We start from the raw sequence: 17,900 nt of genomic DNA, 5'->3' as shown, positions 1-17,900 counted from the left end.
TTAACTTCTTCAGAATATTTATTCTACATACACATGAATTAACTTCTTCAGAATATTTTCTGAGGAATATAATTTGGAAAACTGCCGTCTTCATTTGGGCCCTTTAATTAAAAGCTCTGACTACTTCCAAAGTAGTGCGGGGATGGGCAAGTGTGTGTGTGTGTGTGTGTGTGTGGGGGGGGGGTTAATATGAACTAATTATTTTGTAAATTATTTTAAGTTATTATAAAATGATATGTAATAGAAATATAACATTTAGTTTAAAAATAATTATGATTCTTTATTATGCTATTGACTTTGATTGCCAGTTTGTAGATTTTTGGTTTTATTTTCCCTTCTTTTTGTAAGAAAATATTTTGGGGAAGAATTAAGATAAGTGGTTCACTGCACCTGAAACCAAAGAATTAATAATAATGTCCCTTTACATTTCTTTCTCCTCAAAAATTCTATTCACTACTACTACTTGAGTTTATATATTTTATAATTCTTATTATATTCAACAATTAAATAATAAAATAATAATGATGAAAGTTAATTTCCCTACAACCTTCAGGGGTCTTCCTTAGAACTTCATTTGATGGTGAAGCAATAGATGCAAGAAATTCATCCACCTGCTTTAAAGATAGGGCATTGTGAAGAGTTTCCAGAGGGCAAATAGATGGCACCATGGAGTATAATTCAAAGCCTGCAAGAGAGAAAACAAAAACAAAAAAATAAAAGTTGGGTGTTTTCAAAATCAATAATTGAAAAGAAAGATGATCACTGTTTAGAACTGGAAAATTTAGTCTTTTCAATATATCACATGCAAACACACAAGATCTCTCAAGTCATGACACCAGATGCTATGCAATATGGATTGAAATAAGATGTGACAAAGATTTCTCTTTACATGCACATGAATTCCTTAAGAAAACCTAGGGGGAAAAAGATAAGATACAAATTTTCAGTTTTTATCTGTTAAAGTCAGGTCTATTCAATAGATGAATAAACTGATGTTATAATGTGTCCCTGACGCTAGATTGCTAAAAGTAATTTCTTGTCAGAAAACAATTACATAATTATTTGTGAAGAATGGTTTTAAACACCTTTCTAGTCACATCAAGGCCAATTATACTCTCTAGTATGATTCTAAAATTACATTCATTCACTTATGGTAGAGTTAAAATTCTGAAACATATTTCACCTACCTTTACTGAATTACCACCAATAATTCTATTATTGAAAATCACTGACTGAGTAAAGTTAGGTCAAGTAACAAACAATACCAAATACAAATATGTTTATATTTAACAACGGCAGAGAAATATAAAAAATTCATGAAATTTTCATGCAGATATGTATTAATATCGTCAGTGAAACAAAAGCACTTAAACACACAGTTTATTTTCTTAAACCAATAGGATACAGGTTATTCACATTTTTAAAAAACAGAAAATTATCTATTTATTTAAATTTTATTCAACTGAATGGCTTTTAAAATTGTTTTAATATACTGTTAAAAATAACAAGTCTTTCTTCATGTACTCTTTCAAAAATCTAAACTAGTTTTCCTTCCAAGAAATACTTTAAATGTTTAAGTTTACAACATAAAAGCCTTGCACCAGTAATTAAAAAGTAAGCATTAACTAAATTCAGACTGCAAAATAGAATGTGCTTCAATAAGCATGTGCTCATTTTAAAACTGAGTACTATCTGATTTTCCTCCTTAAATTCTGGGAAGAAATATGGACCCAAGAACTACTGGGGGGATTCCCAGTTGGAATAGGAGAACTTCATTTAAAAGAAATTTAATCTTACCATGAAAACAACCAAAGCTTACATATTTGATTTTCAGGTGCAAACCAAAGCAAGACAGAACATTGCATATACTTAAAAAGAACTATAGTAGTATAACAACACTTAAAACACCTAAAGTAAGCACCAAAGAAATTATGCTTGCACAATTGCTATTTTCTTTTTTACAGTATAAAACTCATGCAAATAAGCTCAAACCCTTTCTTTGCATTACAGACAAAAATTAACAATGTGTTCTTTCTCCTTTCCTTAGGATGTTTATAAGTCTATTGTTTTCTTTCCTTCACCTGCTAGATTTTATAGCAGGTGAATGACAATATAATCAAGTTCCTTAGGACTACAATTTTCCCATTTATCTTTAATAAACTTTTTCTTTAATGCACAATGAAAGGGTTAGTGCAGAAATTTAAAAAGCCACCCCGCTGACATGTTTAGAAGCTATAAAAACATACCACTGGAGCCTAGAAATTCCACAGAGGAAATGGACCAGCACCTATAGAGGTGTAGGTGTTCTGCACAGAGGCCCAGAAAATAAGGTAAAGCACTGTCAGAAGACACTTGTTTCACCATGTTCCTTGAACTAAAGATGAAGGAGGGGTAAGTCCATGATATGTGTTAAAGATGGAAATAACATGAAAGTTAGGGGAAATAAAAAGTGAAAGGAAGAGTCAAATGACAATTCATTGGACAGATAAGACAACACAGCATTAAAAAAAGAAAAAAAGAAATCTTGAAAACCCAAAGGAAATATTTCTATAATTAAAAGAAATGTATTTTATACGCATTAAGTTCTATAATATGTAGAAAAAGCCACATTTAGAAAATAATCTAAAACAAAGGAATATAAAACTACTCTTTTTTAATTTAACAAAAGGATTTATTATCATTATTTTTTAAAAAAATTTTGTAGTTGTAGATGGACAGAATGCCTTTATTTTATTTGTTTGTTTTTATGTGGTGCTAAGGATCAAACCCAGTGCCGTACACATACATGCTAGGCAAGTACTCTGCCACTGAGCTATACCCCCAAGCCCTATCATTATTTTTATTGTCAATGAAAATACAGAGTTTTTTTCTTGATAAAAGCTGCAAGCCTGGCTTTAAGCACATAAACGTTTAGCATACAACTATAGACAGTCTTAAACTTGAATACTTCTTCTTCGAATTTTGTAAATTGTTTTTCTTGTGACTTGTTTGTCTTCTAAGAGGTTCTTAGGCATGTGATATCTCTAGAAGCTGCAGCTATATCAAATAAAGACCATTTTCTTCAAAATATAGTATTTAAACAGCAACAGTGGAGGGAAAGCACACTAAACTTTCATTTGTTGAGAATGAAGTCTTCTTTTTCTACCTTTAAGAAATACTAGTGCACTGTTATCTAGATGTGTTAAAGGACCCGAAAGGGGAAGAATGATCACAAACTTGTGTTGAACACTTAAGATTCATAAAATTTCAATTTTTGAAAGACTTCTTTGTAGTTAAAAACTTTAAGAAGGTTCCAGGGATAAAAGCACCTCCATTACAAAAAGCAAAAACTTGTACATTTAAAAAAAATTCTTAGGTCCTGTAGTATTTAAAGATGATTAGTAAATATTCTTTATTGCTCCAGAAGATCAAGCTTTATGTAAAAAGCTGCAATACTGCAATGATTCAATTTATAAATACTGGTTGTAAAACACTTTACTATTTATTCAGCCTCAAAAAATTAAATTTAACTGAATTGGGTTTCTGGACGTTTTTTTCTATCAGGAATTCCCCAAATTTTAAGAAAAAGAAGTGTTATCAAAAGGAACTGGTTGCTTGATAACAGTATTCCATACTGCCACATGAGGACAAAGTGATTGCTGGTTAAAGTTTTCAAAGTGTTCCAGACGAAGTCTGGTTTTGCTTTAGACAAAGCCAGGGATAAATGTTGTTACGCAGTGAAATCTGCATCACCTGGTTCCCAAGAAATTTTCAAAGACACTTCTCCTTCGGCTATTTGATACAGGTCACTCTGTATTTCTGTTAAATATCTCAATAAATCAACCATGTGGTCAAAAAAGAAATTGGGGAGAAAAAATTAAAATTAATAATAATTAAGAATAAATTAATACCAATTGTTACAATTTAAGAATTTGTGTGAACTAGTCACTTGAGAAATTAGAATTTTAAGGTGTTAATTCATCATCAATTGTGCTTATTTAAGAGTTTGATGAATAATGTTAAATTATTTTATAAATCAGAGCTAAAAAAGGGAGCCAGCCAGTATCAATAATTTGGGTGATTAAGAAGTTGGAATTGTATGCCAATTGAAATTAAGAATGGATAATGAATGATACTGTATACCCCACATTTTGAAATAAAAGAAAAAATAAAAAGGGACGAAGCAGGGGAGTATCTTTTAAAATAAAAGCAAAACGTACCATTGGTTGGGTGTCGAGCAAATGAGATAGAAAACCTTTTAACAGCAGAACCGCGTGTGGCGTCTGAGAAAGAGAAAAACAGGTACCTGAAATTTGTAACAGCTACCAAAAGAAGAACACTTAAAAAAACAAAAAGAGGGGAAAAACAAATATAGAAGGAGGTTAGAATTAGGTGACATGCAGAAGGGACAATGAGAGAAGGTAATAAGCCAAATACTGGTTAAAAGCAGTAAACTGGCTTGATGATAGAGGCAAATGTTTAATGAAATATATAAAAGAAAGAAAAGCAGGATGAGCTGGCAATTTTGGTAAATCTAAGTTTTATTGACTAAAATAAATTTGTGGATGTATATGGTGATCCTGAAAACTAAAATACTCCTCTTAGCAAAAGGGACCAGCTTCCACGAGCTTCAAAGGCATTCTGAATATTAAAATCTTAAAACTTAAGGTATGTTAACAACAGTGAGAGGATCTCCTTTAGCTAGGAATCCTAAAATATTCTCTTTCTATGATTATTTTTATAAAAATATTACCAACATGGATTTTCTTCTAGTAATAAATATTTTATTCACCTTATTTTAATTAGTTCAATATCAGTAAGTAGGATAGGGTTAACAATGAACAAATTTAAAAGATCAAACAAAATTCTTTATAATATGGATCATCAATTATTTAAAAGAACACATATGATGCAGTTCTAGATATTCCATTTCAATGAACTACTTACTGTACAAGTACTTTAAATTTAACTACAATTAATTGTTTGATGAAACATGGATCCAAGCTGTGGATTACATAGAACACAGATAGTCATTTAGGTAAAGGGTGCTAGAATTCCACTTGAACCAGTCAGTGGCTTCAGATATGCTTGAGAAATACTGCTCATGGGTGTGTGCATGAGTGTAGGTATGAATCTGTGTGTGCATGTGTGCACATACCATCTATGCAGCCAGAAGAGGTCAGCTTTTTACGATGAGTACGAGCATAATCCTGTAGGTTAGGTGCGCTTGAAGAACCCCCGAGCACCGAGGTGCTAAACAGGCCCGCACAGTGAGACCCTGATGGGAGTTAGAGAAAATACATACAACAACGGGTGTTCTTCCATTCACATTGGGAATTCATGCAGCATGCAATTGACATGGCTCTTACCAACACACAGGCAGCCTTTGGCAGTGCCTTGAACAGGCTCACAATATGCTTGTAACGTTCTACGGAACATTACATAATGCTTCTAATAACAACTACCATTTATAATATGTACAAATGGGGTAACTTAACACTAAATAAAATACTATCTTTGAGGAAAAATATATGCACACACAATAATTAGACATATGTACATTTAAAAAGTTTTAAAATATTACCATAAAAATAATTTAGGACAAGATGGGATTCTGATAAACAAATTACAAGAGCAGGCTATATTAAAAAAAAAAAAGAAATACTTCTCCTAGTACAAATTTTTATAATAAGTCAATATTTTTGAATGTATGCCTATCAATGAAGAATCTTTTCTGATCCCCTTGAATTAAAGACTGTCAATTTTTTTTATAAAATAAAGTAAGTATATCAATACATTTACTTGTAAGACCAGGAAAAATTTCTTATACTTAACAAATGACTCTAGATCTTAATTAATAAAGCTCCAATAAAACATGTCATCATCAAAACACAGCCAGTATAAACTGATGCTCTGTAGCAAAAGTTTTTTTACTCAAACAAAACATTCTCTACTGGGAAAGATTAAATAAATTTCTATCAAATATACTATGCTAGTACATTAAGAAGGTGTAATACATACATTTCTATTAAAATACTGTCGGAATATTAAAAGCTATCAATATAAACTATTAAAGTAATTAAAGAAAGATCATCAAGTATATAGGCATCAACAAGGTTCATATACTTAGACTGCAGTACATATATAGTTTAAACTTATAATGAGATCTATGCTTTTATTAAACCTGTTTAGACAACTATTTACAGAAAGGAGTAATGTTGTTACCTCATATAATTTATCAACCAATGACCTTAAACCCAATGAGTTTGTAAAGTGTTCTTCAAAGTTGCTTTGAGTGTTAGCAAAGAAATAATTATGTTCTATAGTTTTTAATAGAGAGTAAATCTGCCACTGTGCGTCAGTTTTGCTTTGGTTTTCCTTAAGAGCTGTTGCAAAAGAAAATAAATTCACCCAGATAGGGTTTGAAACATTCTCTACCTAATTAGCCTTTTTAATCAGAAAAATAGATTTTTTTCCCCATGCAATAGCACCTTTTCATCTTTATTGAGTGGAGAGATGAAGTTTCCTTCATAAACTGACTTATATAATAATAGGTTAAAAACAAGCATTGACAAGTGGACTAAGTCATTACCATAGGGTTACATAACAAAATTAAACACTATGTCTTAAAATATCAAAACTTTACTGTGTAATTGAGATGTACAACTCAACATTTCTGAATTAATACACATTAAATAAAAACTAGAGCATAGCATTTGGTCATGCTTTTATCACTGAAGAGTTTTACATGTGTGCACAATATTGAGTTTATAAAGGGAATAGAATACAATTTCCTTTAAACCACATACCTACAGTAGGGTTTTGTTTCTGTTCCACAAGAGCTCTTGGTGTTCGAAGGTAATTAGTGTTTTCAGATACAACCTACATAAGGAAAACAAAATAAATGAAATAAAACAGCAAACTAAATTAGAAAGTCCTTAGTTCATATGCAGCCTGTCCAGACAGACAAAGGTTAATAAGCTGTATGATAAATATTAGTAGAAATACACAAAACATGAAAGATCATGCAAGATCCCCTTTTGAAGGGAGTCCATTTCATATGATGTCCTTGCAATGAAGTGGTGCGAAGCAGGCATTCAGAATGAAAAATGTATGAAACAAGACAGATGAAAAGAAATAATTAATAGATTGATATATCCACTCTCTTTTAAAAGAAGCCAAATGCCCACTCTAAAACAGCTCCTGTATTTAAAGGGGGGAAAAAACAACCACAAACAAAAGAAAAGACAGACAGACTGTTAAGTCACCATACAATTACTGATCCATGCATGGACTTTATCAGAGTAACCTTTAAATATTCACAGCCTTAATGGATACCATAATCCCTTTTCCTATAATCAAATGTATTATATTTCCAAAAGGAAATTGCTGAAATTATCAGAAAAATCATGTGTAACAGCAGACCTTCATTCTAATAAAAACCAGAGTATTTAAAGTTTCCAAATGCCATCATAGAAAGTCCTTCTGAAGTAATTTTATTTTGAACCATATTATTGATGGTTCAATACAAGACACTTGATGGTTGATGGTTCAATATAAGACACTTGCCCTGTCTTATATTATACAGCTCAAAGAAAAACATAATGTACATATATATCCCTTAGATACATCCAGATAAAGGAATAGTGAGGGAGAGAACAATCATTTTAGATGTATTCTGCTAATTAACACTGGGTCACATAAATTTTGATGCTTAAAAAATGTTTACATTCTCAGCAAATTCCAAATGGAATCAATATTTTCAATGATGGGGGGAAAATCAGTAAATTTTCTTACCATCAAATCACAAATTCTGTTTCTGAATGTTTTAAAAGATAACTGGAGTCAAATGAAAATTTCTTTCCCTTTAAAATAATTTTATCAGCAAGCACAAGTTCCAGGAAAATAAAATTTATTGATTATTATTTAAATCCTGGATATTTAGAACTTTTGCAGTAAAAATGCTAAACATATGCAACATAAGTTGTTTCTTTCCCTCAATTATTGTTAAATATAAATATTTTTAAGTGGACTCAAAATTTAAAAGCAGAAGGATTTACTCTGATGTAAAACACAAGGGATTAGATGTCCTCAAAGACAGTTGTTTGTTGCTCTGAATGCAGGGAGGAAAAATGTTTAATGAAGTAAAATTTAAAAACCTGTTGCCATGAGCCAAAAATACTGGATGTGAAAGCCAATGATTTGGGGGAGACAGGGGAAGAAGTGATTTGTTCCCCTGATCTGCGTCTTCGACGCCCAGTACCCACACCACTGGTATAATGCAGCCAGGTACCAGTACCCTCTGGGCTAGACACACTCAGGGGGCTCTCTTCCTGAAAGTGAGAAAGGGGGCAAAAAAAAAAAAAAAAAAAGCAGAGCATGCACAGTTAGATACAACAGAGCCAAATGATCAGAAAGAAAAAAAAATACAGTTTGCTTGCATTTTCTTATCATTTTTTTTTAAAAAATAATTAAACCATAATTTGGGAGCCAAATATTTCAATATTTGAGAATTTGATAGGAATAACATACGAATTTAATTTTGTGATAACAATATAGAACTATTTGTATTTCCTTAAAATACATAAAATATTTATACTGCTTAATAGTTGTCCCTTCTCTTAAAATTGAAAGATTTTAATGTTTCTATCTAGCAACTATTTAAATATTATTCTGTTTAATTTTAAATATTCAAGATATTTTGTGCTGTTGTGAGCAAAGTAAAGGTTAAAGAGGTTTCAATGTATAGAACTTAGAAAAGAAAATCTCTCTGCTAGTCATTTAAAAAGAAAAATCACAATGCTTAAAAATGCATTCTGCTGTCATGTATAACTAATGAGAACAAATTAAAAAAATAAAATTAGAAATAAAAGAAAAATCAAGACAAAATTTATACTTGTTTATATACTTTCAAGTTATTTGTTTACCCCCTCCAAAAATTATTATAGAATTCAGTAGGCAAAACATGCAGCAGACATTCTCATTTTTATCTTTGCATGTTTAGGTTTCAAACAGTGAGAGTAGAATAAAATCCACTCGCACAAAATAAAGAGAATAGTCTTTTTTTTCTTTGTGTCTTTTAGAAATACAAACTTCTGATACCCACAGAGAGGTGGACAATAGAAAAAGTCTTTAAAGTTTAACTTGAATAATTTACCTTATGGAAGTAAAAGTTGAGCATGTTATAGAAATAATCTCTTGAAAGCAATTATTTAAGAATTCATAAGAAAGAGGTTTATAAATGTGTTCTGTGTTTTTAAAGTTAACAAGAGCAGTGATTCTGTAGAAGGTTTTATCAACATAGATGAGCCAACTCACAATACATTTTGTTTGAGCAGTGTTATAATTTTCTGAAATTAAGTATACCTGAACATAAAACCAGATTTCTTTCTTTCATTTTTTTTTGTATTGGAGATGGAACCCAGGAACACTTAACTACTAAGCTACATCCTCAGTTTTTTAAAATTTTTATTCTGAGATAGGGTCTTGCTAAATTCTGGGTCTGCCTTCAAACTTGTAATTCTCCTGCCTCAGTCTCCCAAATTGCTAGGATTACAGGCATATGCCAACATTCCTGGCAAATGTTTCAATTAAGCCATAATAGAACGTATAATCCCAGGTTCTATAATTGTTAACCAGCTTTTTTGGTTGTTTTTTTAAACTGCCCTCTTTTTTAATTAACTTAAAATATTATGTTCTAGGTAAGTTACCCTATTTAGTACACAATTTCCATTATGAAGTTACAACAATCTACTGAGTTTTTTTCTATGCATGAGTGTCAAATTACATGAAATTTGAAGTGAATCATAAAACACTTATGATAGTAAAATTTGGGGTTGGAGAATAAGCACAATTCTTTGCTAGATGATGTGATACTTAATGTTTTGGATTTCATCTATATAAATACCAAAAAAAAATGTTTCTAATTGAGTTGATGGCTTTTCCTAACTCAAATTAAGTTTCTTGCTTTATATTTTTATTAGAGCATTTAAAAAATAATTATAAGCACTGACCTCAATCAGTACTAGCAGAATCATCCTACTAAAAATAAATAATTCAAAATAAGATTAAAAGTATAAAACATATACAGATATTAAAAATCTACCTAACATGTTTTATTACAACTGCTCAACTTTCCTTTTAAATGTTATGGTAATGGTTATTAAAATAGTATTGTAAGAGTGAGCATAAGAATTAGTTTAATGACTCAAATTACATACCTTAATACAAAGGTAAATTTTTCAATAGTATTACCAAATTTTTAAGCTTCTATATAGATTTTTGCAATAAGGAAACAATTTGAAATTTCATATTTTAACCTGCAGTGTCAATGGAATCCCTTACAGTTGAAGCATCTTTGGCATTTTCTGACTAGTTTTAATAAATTAAAATTATTCTTGATACATTAAATCAAACTTTTAAAAAATTCTTTATTGAAGAATAATAACCTAAAGGGACAAGACAAAAATATGGATGTTTATCAATTTCTTAGACCTTACTTTCATATTTGTATTCAATTTTGTTACAAAAGCTACACATAAATTTCCAAACTCTAAAACTAATCTTTATTTTCTAACTGCCTCTATATTTTTAAAAATTTGTTTGAAAAACAGACAAAGTTGACAAAAATTTTTAAGGTTCCCAAACTCCATATTAAAAGCTGTATTTTCTTTTCAGTTTTATTAACATATAGTTAGTTTACTCTATGAAAACATGCTCTGACACATATACATACTTCATTCGTAGCCATCTTTCTAGATCGTGGGAGTGGAGACTTCCTGTGTATGTGAATTGGCTCTGATACCATTGGTTTAAATAGTATCACAGCTCGATCAATCTCATCTCTTTTAGAAGTATGTGGTTCGTCATCATTATCAATTTTAAAAGATCTTCTGCCTTCATTCTGTGAGGAAAAAATACAGTACACTTATAATTCAGATTAAACAAAAATCTCTTCTGATAACAAATTCAACTACCAACTGAAGTAGTCACTTGATGTAGATACATACAATTTGCATTCTGGGATGAATTAATAGTATTAATTGAACTCTTTATTTAAAAAAATTTTTTTTTAGTTGTCAACAGGCCTTTATTTATTTATATGTGGTGCTGAGAATCAAACCCAGTGCCTCACACATGCTAGGCAAGCGCTCTGCCACTGAGCCACAATCCCAGTCCTTAATTGAACTCTTATAACAGCCTATTATGCTGTGTACTGTAAGAAAGATGACCAAGTCTCTGACTTTAAGAAATACATTCAGTTTATGAAGAAATTAAGTAAAATAACAATTTAAAATAAACATATATAAAACAAAGTATATAGTTAAATTTCTTCAAATATGCAAATAATACTAATTAGTGACCAATAAAAGTAGAGACAGGTTTTGTTATATAGAAATGTTATCAACCCAAGCAAGAATAAAATAGTATTTGAATTTATATATTTTAGAATATTTAAATTCTATTCCAAATATTTTCAATAAATGTGATCAGTGCACAAAAGATAATCATCCACTAAATACTATATTGAGTGTGTACTATTTGCTAGGATTTTGATGAATAAGGCACAGTCTCAGACTCTAAAAATTTCATAGCAGAGGAGACAATATAAAACATCTTAGACCAAATATCAACCTGGAACAGAATGGATTAATTTGGCCAAAGTCATATGGTAAAATACATGTTTTAAAGCAGTAAGAATAAACTAAAACTAAATAAAATTACTTGATGAATCTCATAAATTTAATATTGGAAAAAAAAAGAAAAAGAAAAGAAAAAGAAAAGTCCAAGAGAGTATATAAAAAATTCTTTATTAAATTAAGGACTATATAAATATAAAAAAGACTTCCTTAATCTAAAATTTCAAATAACCATTACAGGTAATATCACTATTCATAGATAAGATCACAGAGAAAATATAAATGACTCTATGGACAAATTATTAGAATGAATAAAGCATATAGTAAGTTTGCTAGTTATAAGATCTTAATACAAGTTAAAATTCAATGATAGTAACAAACAAAAAAATCAAACACTATTAATAGCATCAAAAAATAAAAAGAATATGTGAATTAATCTGACAAAGAAGATGTGACTTATTGCAAATCTTAATTTTGCCAAAAATGACATAATGTACAGCCAAAGTGAGAAATATACCAAGACACCTTATATTAGAAGATTCAGTACCACAAAAGTAATTTCTCTCAAAATTGGTCTCTGCAGAGTTGGTGTAATCCTAATTTAAATCCCCAAAAGTTCTTTTTGAAACATTATAAGATTACAAAATTTATATGAAAATGCAAGAACTCTAAAACACTCAAGGTAATCCTGAAGATAAACAAAGCTGAAGAACTTTCAAGTTAGAAATTAATATTATAGGGCTGTAATAATTGAAATTGATATTGATACAACTACAGGGAGACAAACAAACCAATGGAGTAATACTAAGTAATAGTTCAAAAACCAATCTACCAATATATGAAAACAATATGTCTGGAATATCAGAAGTAGTACTGCAGACAGTAGAGAAAAGATGAACTCTTCCATATACAGTACTAGAACTAGTTTTCCATATAGGGAAAAAACAAAAACAAAAAACTGGACTTCATATCACACATAGCATATAAAAAAAATGAAGTTTTGTGCAGTAAAGAAATGGGGGAAGAAAATGATATTAGACTTAAGGAGAGTAGCAGGAAAGACTAAAGACATCAGAGATGCTCAATATGTAAAGAAATCTAAACCTACTGGGAAGACATGTTCTGACACATATAATTACTTTGATAGAAAGATATGCATATACATTCTAATATACCATGATTCTAATACAACCAATATTCTAACATATTCTAATACTCCAAGTCTAAATGACTGACTATAAACAATAATAATGACCTGGAGAATATAAAATATATTTTAAAAACATACATATATAATTCTTGACAAAAATAACATAAAATGGGATTGAGAGTAAAAGAATTAAAATCTTTCAAAACATGATTATATGGTTAGTAACATATAATTAAAGTTCTATTGATGTTAACAAGTCAGAGATTCATGTTACTATCTCTAGGGTAACCATTAAAAGAATAGTGGGGACAGTGTTGGAGAGTGATACTGGCCAAATTATATTATTATATTGTGTACTGTGTTCATATATGAATGTGTAACAACAAATAATATCGGTATGCACAACTATAATGTACTTCAAAAAAAAAAGCAAGAAGTGAGAGAAAAAAGAACAAATATCAAACAGATAGGTTAAAGATGATATATAGTATGGTTAAAGATGATATATAACATTGATATGCACAACTATAATGCTTCAAAAAAGGCAAGAAGTGAGAGAAAGAGGAATGATATCAAACAAGTTGGTTAAAGATAATATATAATAAATTTCAAGTACATCGAATTATATTATCTATGTACTACAATTACAGGACAAAGATTGTGAGATTGCATAAAACATAAAACTTGAATATATACTGTTTATGACACATTGTAAATATATGAATCTAAAAGGTTGAAAGTAAATGGATGAAAAATAAATGGAAAAAGGGATACTGTTTGATCTTTCTTAACTAGATTTCTCATGAGAAGTAAGTACTAATACACTAGCAGTCACACTATATGTAATGAAGTAATGTTTCTTGTATGTATCTAAAATGGTATAATTATACCCATTACGTAGTAATAAGGGTAAATTAGAAATATATTAGCTTTTCCCATGAATTAAGACCCATTTTGAATCATCACAATGTATTTGATTAAGATACTCTAAACTGGCTAGTTCTCCTATAGTTCCTTTAGCCTAGCTCTCCATCAGAAGTAAAAGTAAATTATACTGGAAACACACAATATCAACAATAGGCCCACACTTTCTCTGCAAGTTTTAATAGTCAATGTCTAGCACAACATTATGGTAATAGCTTGAAATATAAGAAAATATGAGATCAAAAATCAAGGACAAAAAAAAGAAAATGAATCCAATGGTGATCCAGATAATGATGATATCAGTTAAAAAGTTTATAACTAAAATTAATATTCTCACATAACTACAAGAAAGAATTTCAGTTAAAAATCAGAAATTATAAAAACAACCAAATGGGAATTCTAGAGCTAGAAAACATAATTAAACCCTACTTACTACATTCTAAAATTAAGAACTCAGTGGGTAGGGTTTAACAGCATGTTGAAAAATAAAAACAGAATTAATGAACTGGAAGAGAGGTAAAAATAAAACACTGTATCTGAAGCATACAGGAAAAAATAGAGAAGAGTTTAAGAAATGCATAGATAGAGTTTAAGATGCGTCGTGATTCCAATAGAGATGTATGCTAAATCTGAGAAAGAGAAAAAAGAATGTATAAAAATTAGAGAGATAACTATTGCAAAAGATCCCCCCCCCAAAAAAAAACAAAAAAACCACTGAGTCACATGTAAAAGAAGCTCTATTAACCACAAGCAAACAAATGAAAGTAAAACTATTACAAGTGCCAAGACAATCAGATAATATTGGAGTCTCTTAAAGAAAGTGATTAAAAGAGACCAGATGAAACACACATGAGAGACTGAGGTTGTAGCTCAGTGTTAAGAGCACTTGCCTAGCAAGTGTGAGGCACTGGGTTAGATCTTCAGCACCATATACAAATAAATAAAATAAAGGTATTGTGTCCATCTACAAATAAAACATTGAAAAAAAAAAGAAATATACATGAGATGGAAAAACAAAGCAAATAACACATAGGTACATTTAACAAAAATACATCAGTAATTATATTAAATGAATAAATATGACACATCAAAGACCAAGATTGTAAAAATACAAAGTAAAATAAATACAAAACCCTCAAGACTTAATGGTTGTTTGAGGCTTTTTTTTTTCCTTACGAAGATTATGATCAAATATTCACTAACTAAAATGTTACTTTGTCAAAATATTTATTCCCCGGTGTGATATGCTAGATTACCACAGATGTAGCTGACCATTTTTACTTTGAAAATATATCTACCTTTACATGAACTATATCAAAATAAATTATTTTTGCATAAAAAAACCAAAATCCATATACTGTTTAAGAGCCACACACCATACATACAAGAAGAAAGAAAAGTTAAAAGAATAAAATTTAAAAATAAAGGAAATGTTAAACTAAAACAATATCAAAATAGATTGCAAGCACTTCCCAGGCACAAACAGTGACATTTCATAATGAGAAAAGATACAAAGAAGATATAACAACTCTAAATTTGTACACATAGCCTCAAAATATGAAGCAAAAATCCTTACAACTGTAAGGAAAACCAGACAACCCATGATTGCAGTGGGAGATTTTTGCATACCATTCTAAGTAGTTAGTAGAGCAATCAGACCTTAAAAAAACACTTCAATGATATAAAAGATCTGAACATCAGTTGAATAAGTTTTATTCAACAGACTTGCACTGAACACCTATACTCAACAAATACAATAGAAAATACATTGTTTAAAGTATACATGTGGTAATTATAAAAAAAATCATATGTAGAACAATAAGGCAATTCCAAATACATTCAAGGCAAGCAGAAATGCCACCAAATATATTTTCTGACAAAAGTTGAATTAAGCTAGACATAGTTATCAAAAGCTTACATGTAGTTTCCACATGTTTGGTAAGCCATGAATCCCTAAACTCATGAATCAAAGAAGAAAAATCACACAGAAATCATACACATTTTGAGTGAATAATAAAACATAACTATGTGATGTAGCTGAAGTGATAATGCAAATATTAGAAAAAGAAAACTTTAAAATACATGATCTAAATATACATCAAAATAATTAAGAGATAAACAATAAATTCAAGGAAAGCAGAAGTAAGGAAATAGAACACTTAACATCAGAAGTTATGAAAGAAAAGAGAAATGCGTAACAGAATGAACAAGGGAATTGTCAGTCCTTTGAAAAAATTAAAACAAAAAAACAAAAACCAAATCTTTGCTAAGGTTCATTTAGTGAAGAAACAAAAAATATCATTATGCAAAAAGGGACATCATTAGAAATCTTAGAGATAATAAAAAACAACATAAGGACATTTTGAACAGCTATATACCCTAAATTAGAAAATTTAGATAATCAAAAAGCACAACTTACCAAAACAGACATAAAAATATGTAGAAAATTTGACTAGTAGTACATCAATTTAAAAAATTGAAGATATAACTAAAAATATTCCCCCAAAGAAAACTCCAATCCAGATGACTTCCACAACAAATTTTAACAAATATTTAAGGAAAAAAATAATAGCAATCTTATATATCATCTTTTAGATAGTATATAATCCTTAATATGGTAAAGATTAATTGCAGTAACTCATGCAAAGTGTGTAGCATGGAATAATCATCCTTAAGTAAAACAACAATAATAAAAAACAAAAATTGAACTTATCCATTCAAAACATTGGACTTAAAATCCAAACAATTTAAAGATAAAATTCTGAGGAATTCTAATATGTATAAAATGTTGTCCATCCAAATCATATTTTTAAAAGTTTAAGTCATTTTTCTACCTAAGAGTTGTGATGAGAATTATTTATAGTACATAAGAGAAAATTCTTATAGAAACTTCATGAAAATCTAGAATTACAGTAACTAAACACTGAGTGTTCCATCATCATTACCTCTCTAGAAGCAGGTCTATATCCATAGCCAGAAGGTAAATTTTTGTCTTCTTCACAGCCTTTGGCTCCTGGACTGAAGTGTAATTCAACATGAAAGCGTTCCTCTGAGGAAAGATCCTAAAAAAATATGAAAGAACCTCTTTACAATGAAGAACTTCAAACTATTAATCTGGGAACATAAACAAATCAAGAGCTCTGTTACCTTGTTAGGATCCTCATAAAGCATGATAACAATCTGAGTCATGTAGTTGAGTTCATTGACAACATTTAAATAATCCATGGCTCTTTTCCACTGTTCATCCTTTGATTCCTGAACAAAATACAGTGAGTACTTTCTTATATTTTATTACTTAAAATTAACTTCATTGTTATTATAATAATTTGGCTAATTCTGAGTGATATAACACATATAAGATGAACACTTATGTGTATAATCTTTCAAAATAACTTTACTACATTTAAAAGTTTCAGTATATTTCTTAAGGTTGTTTAAATTATTTAGCAGTGGTATTAAAAATTCAGTGCTCTTTTTTCAAAAGAGCATATTTGAAATAAAAAATAAGGAGTCTCTTGAAATATGATACCCACTACTGAATTCTTAGGGTAAGAAGTGTTTTTTTTTTTTTTTTTTTGGTTTTTAATCTTATTAGTTCAAAAGTATCTATTATATAATATCATGCTCCATAAGAGAATATTATCCTATCAGAGTAGTGTTTTTCTCCACTATCATATGGCTCATATTTTGATATGCCTATCAGTAAATATCTCTTATTTACACTGCAATGACAGTAAACAATTAGCAGGAGGAGCCATATAAAAGTTCTATTTATATTACCCATCTCTTTTGCTGTTTCTCCATCTTCATTTAGAGAATTACTGGACTTTAAACTCATAGAGCATCAGAACAGAAAGGAATCTTTGAGAATATATACTCAAGTATCCCAAGTAGAAAATTCTGATTTTTCTTTCTGTCTTTCTTTCTTTTTTGTACTGGCTACTGACCTCAGGGGTACTTTAACACTGAGCTATATCTCCAGCTCTTTTCATTTCGAAACAGGGTCTCACTAAATTGCTGAGACTGGCTTTGAACTTGCAATCCCTCTGCCTCAGCCTGCTGAGTCACTGGGATTACAGGTGTGTACCACCATAACCAGATAAAAAGTCTATGTAAAAAGGTAAAACTACCCAAAGTATAAAGTCTACAGTTAATTGTAAACAAAGTTTATGTAAATCTTGTGTAAATCAGATAGTTTTCCTTCATCA

The 17,900-nt window shown here is 29.8% G+C and overlaps 1 protein-coding gene across 50 annotated transcripts in view; it reads right to left on the bottom strand.

The window, feature by feature from the left end:
• Positions 1-17,900, bottom strand: part of Ppip5k2 (diphosphoinositol pentakisphosphate kinase 2) — a 150,622-nt gene that overhangs the window by 65,741 nt on the left and 66,981 nt on the right. For 12 of the 50 annotated variants that reach the window (XM_048811499.1, XM_048811500.1, XM_048811515.1 and 9 more), the window contains 9 exons: positions 16,840-16,947; positions 16,638-16,754; positions 10,715-10,882; positions 8,139-8,312; positions 6,789-6,861; positions 5,138-5,257; positions 4,200-4,262; positions 2,247-2,306; positions 548-685 (listed from right to left, as the gene is read on the bottom strand). In XM_048811499.1, the coding sequence (XP_048667456.1) occupies positions 548-685; positions 2,247-2,306; positions 4,200-4,262; positions 5,138-5,257; positions 6,789-6,861; positions 8,139-8,312; positions 10,715-10,882; positions 16,638-16,754; positions 16,840-16,947 (1,021 nt within the window). The other 38 variants (XM_048811522.1, XM_048811524.1, XM_048811525.1 and 35 more) reach the window with 16 other exon arrangements.

This window comes from Marmota marmota, unplaced genomic scaffold (genome assembly GCF_001458135.2).
Source record: "Marmota marmota marmota unplaced genomic scaffold, marMar, whole genome shotgun sequence".
NCBI lineage: Eukaryota > Metazoa > Chordata > Mammalia > Rodentia > Sciuridae > Marmota > Marmota marmota.
This window is presented reverse-complemented; position numbering and strand designations above follow the sequence as displayed.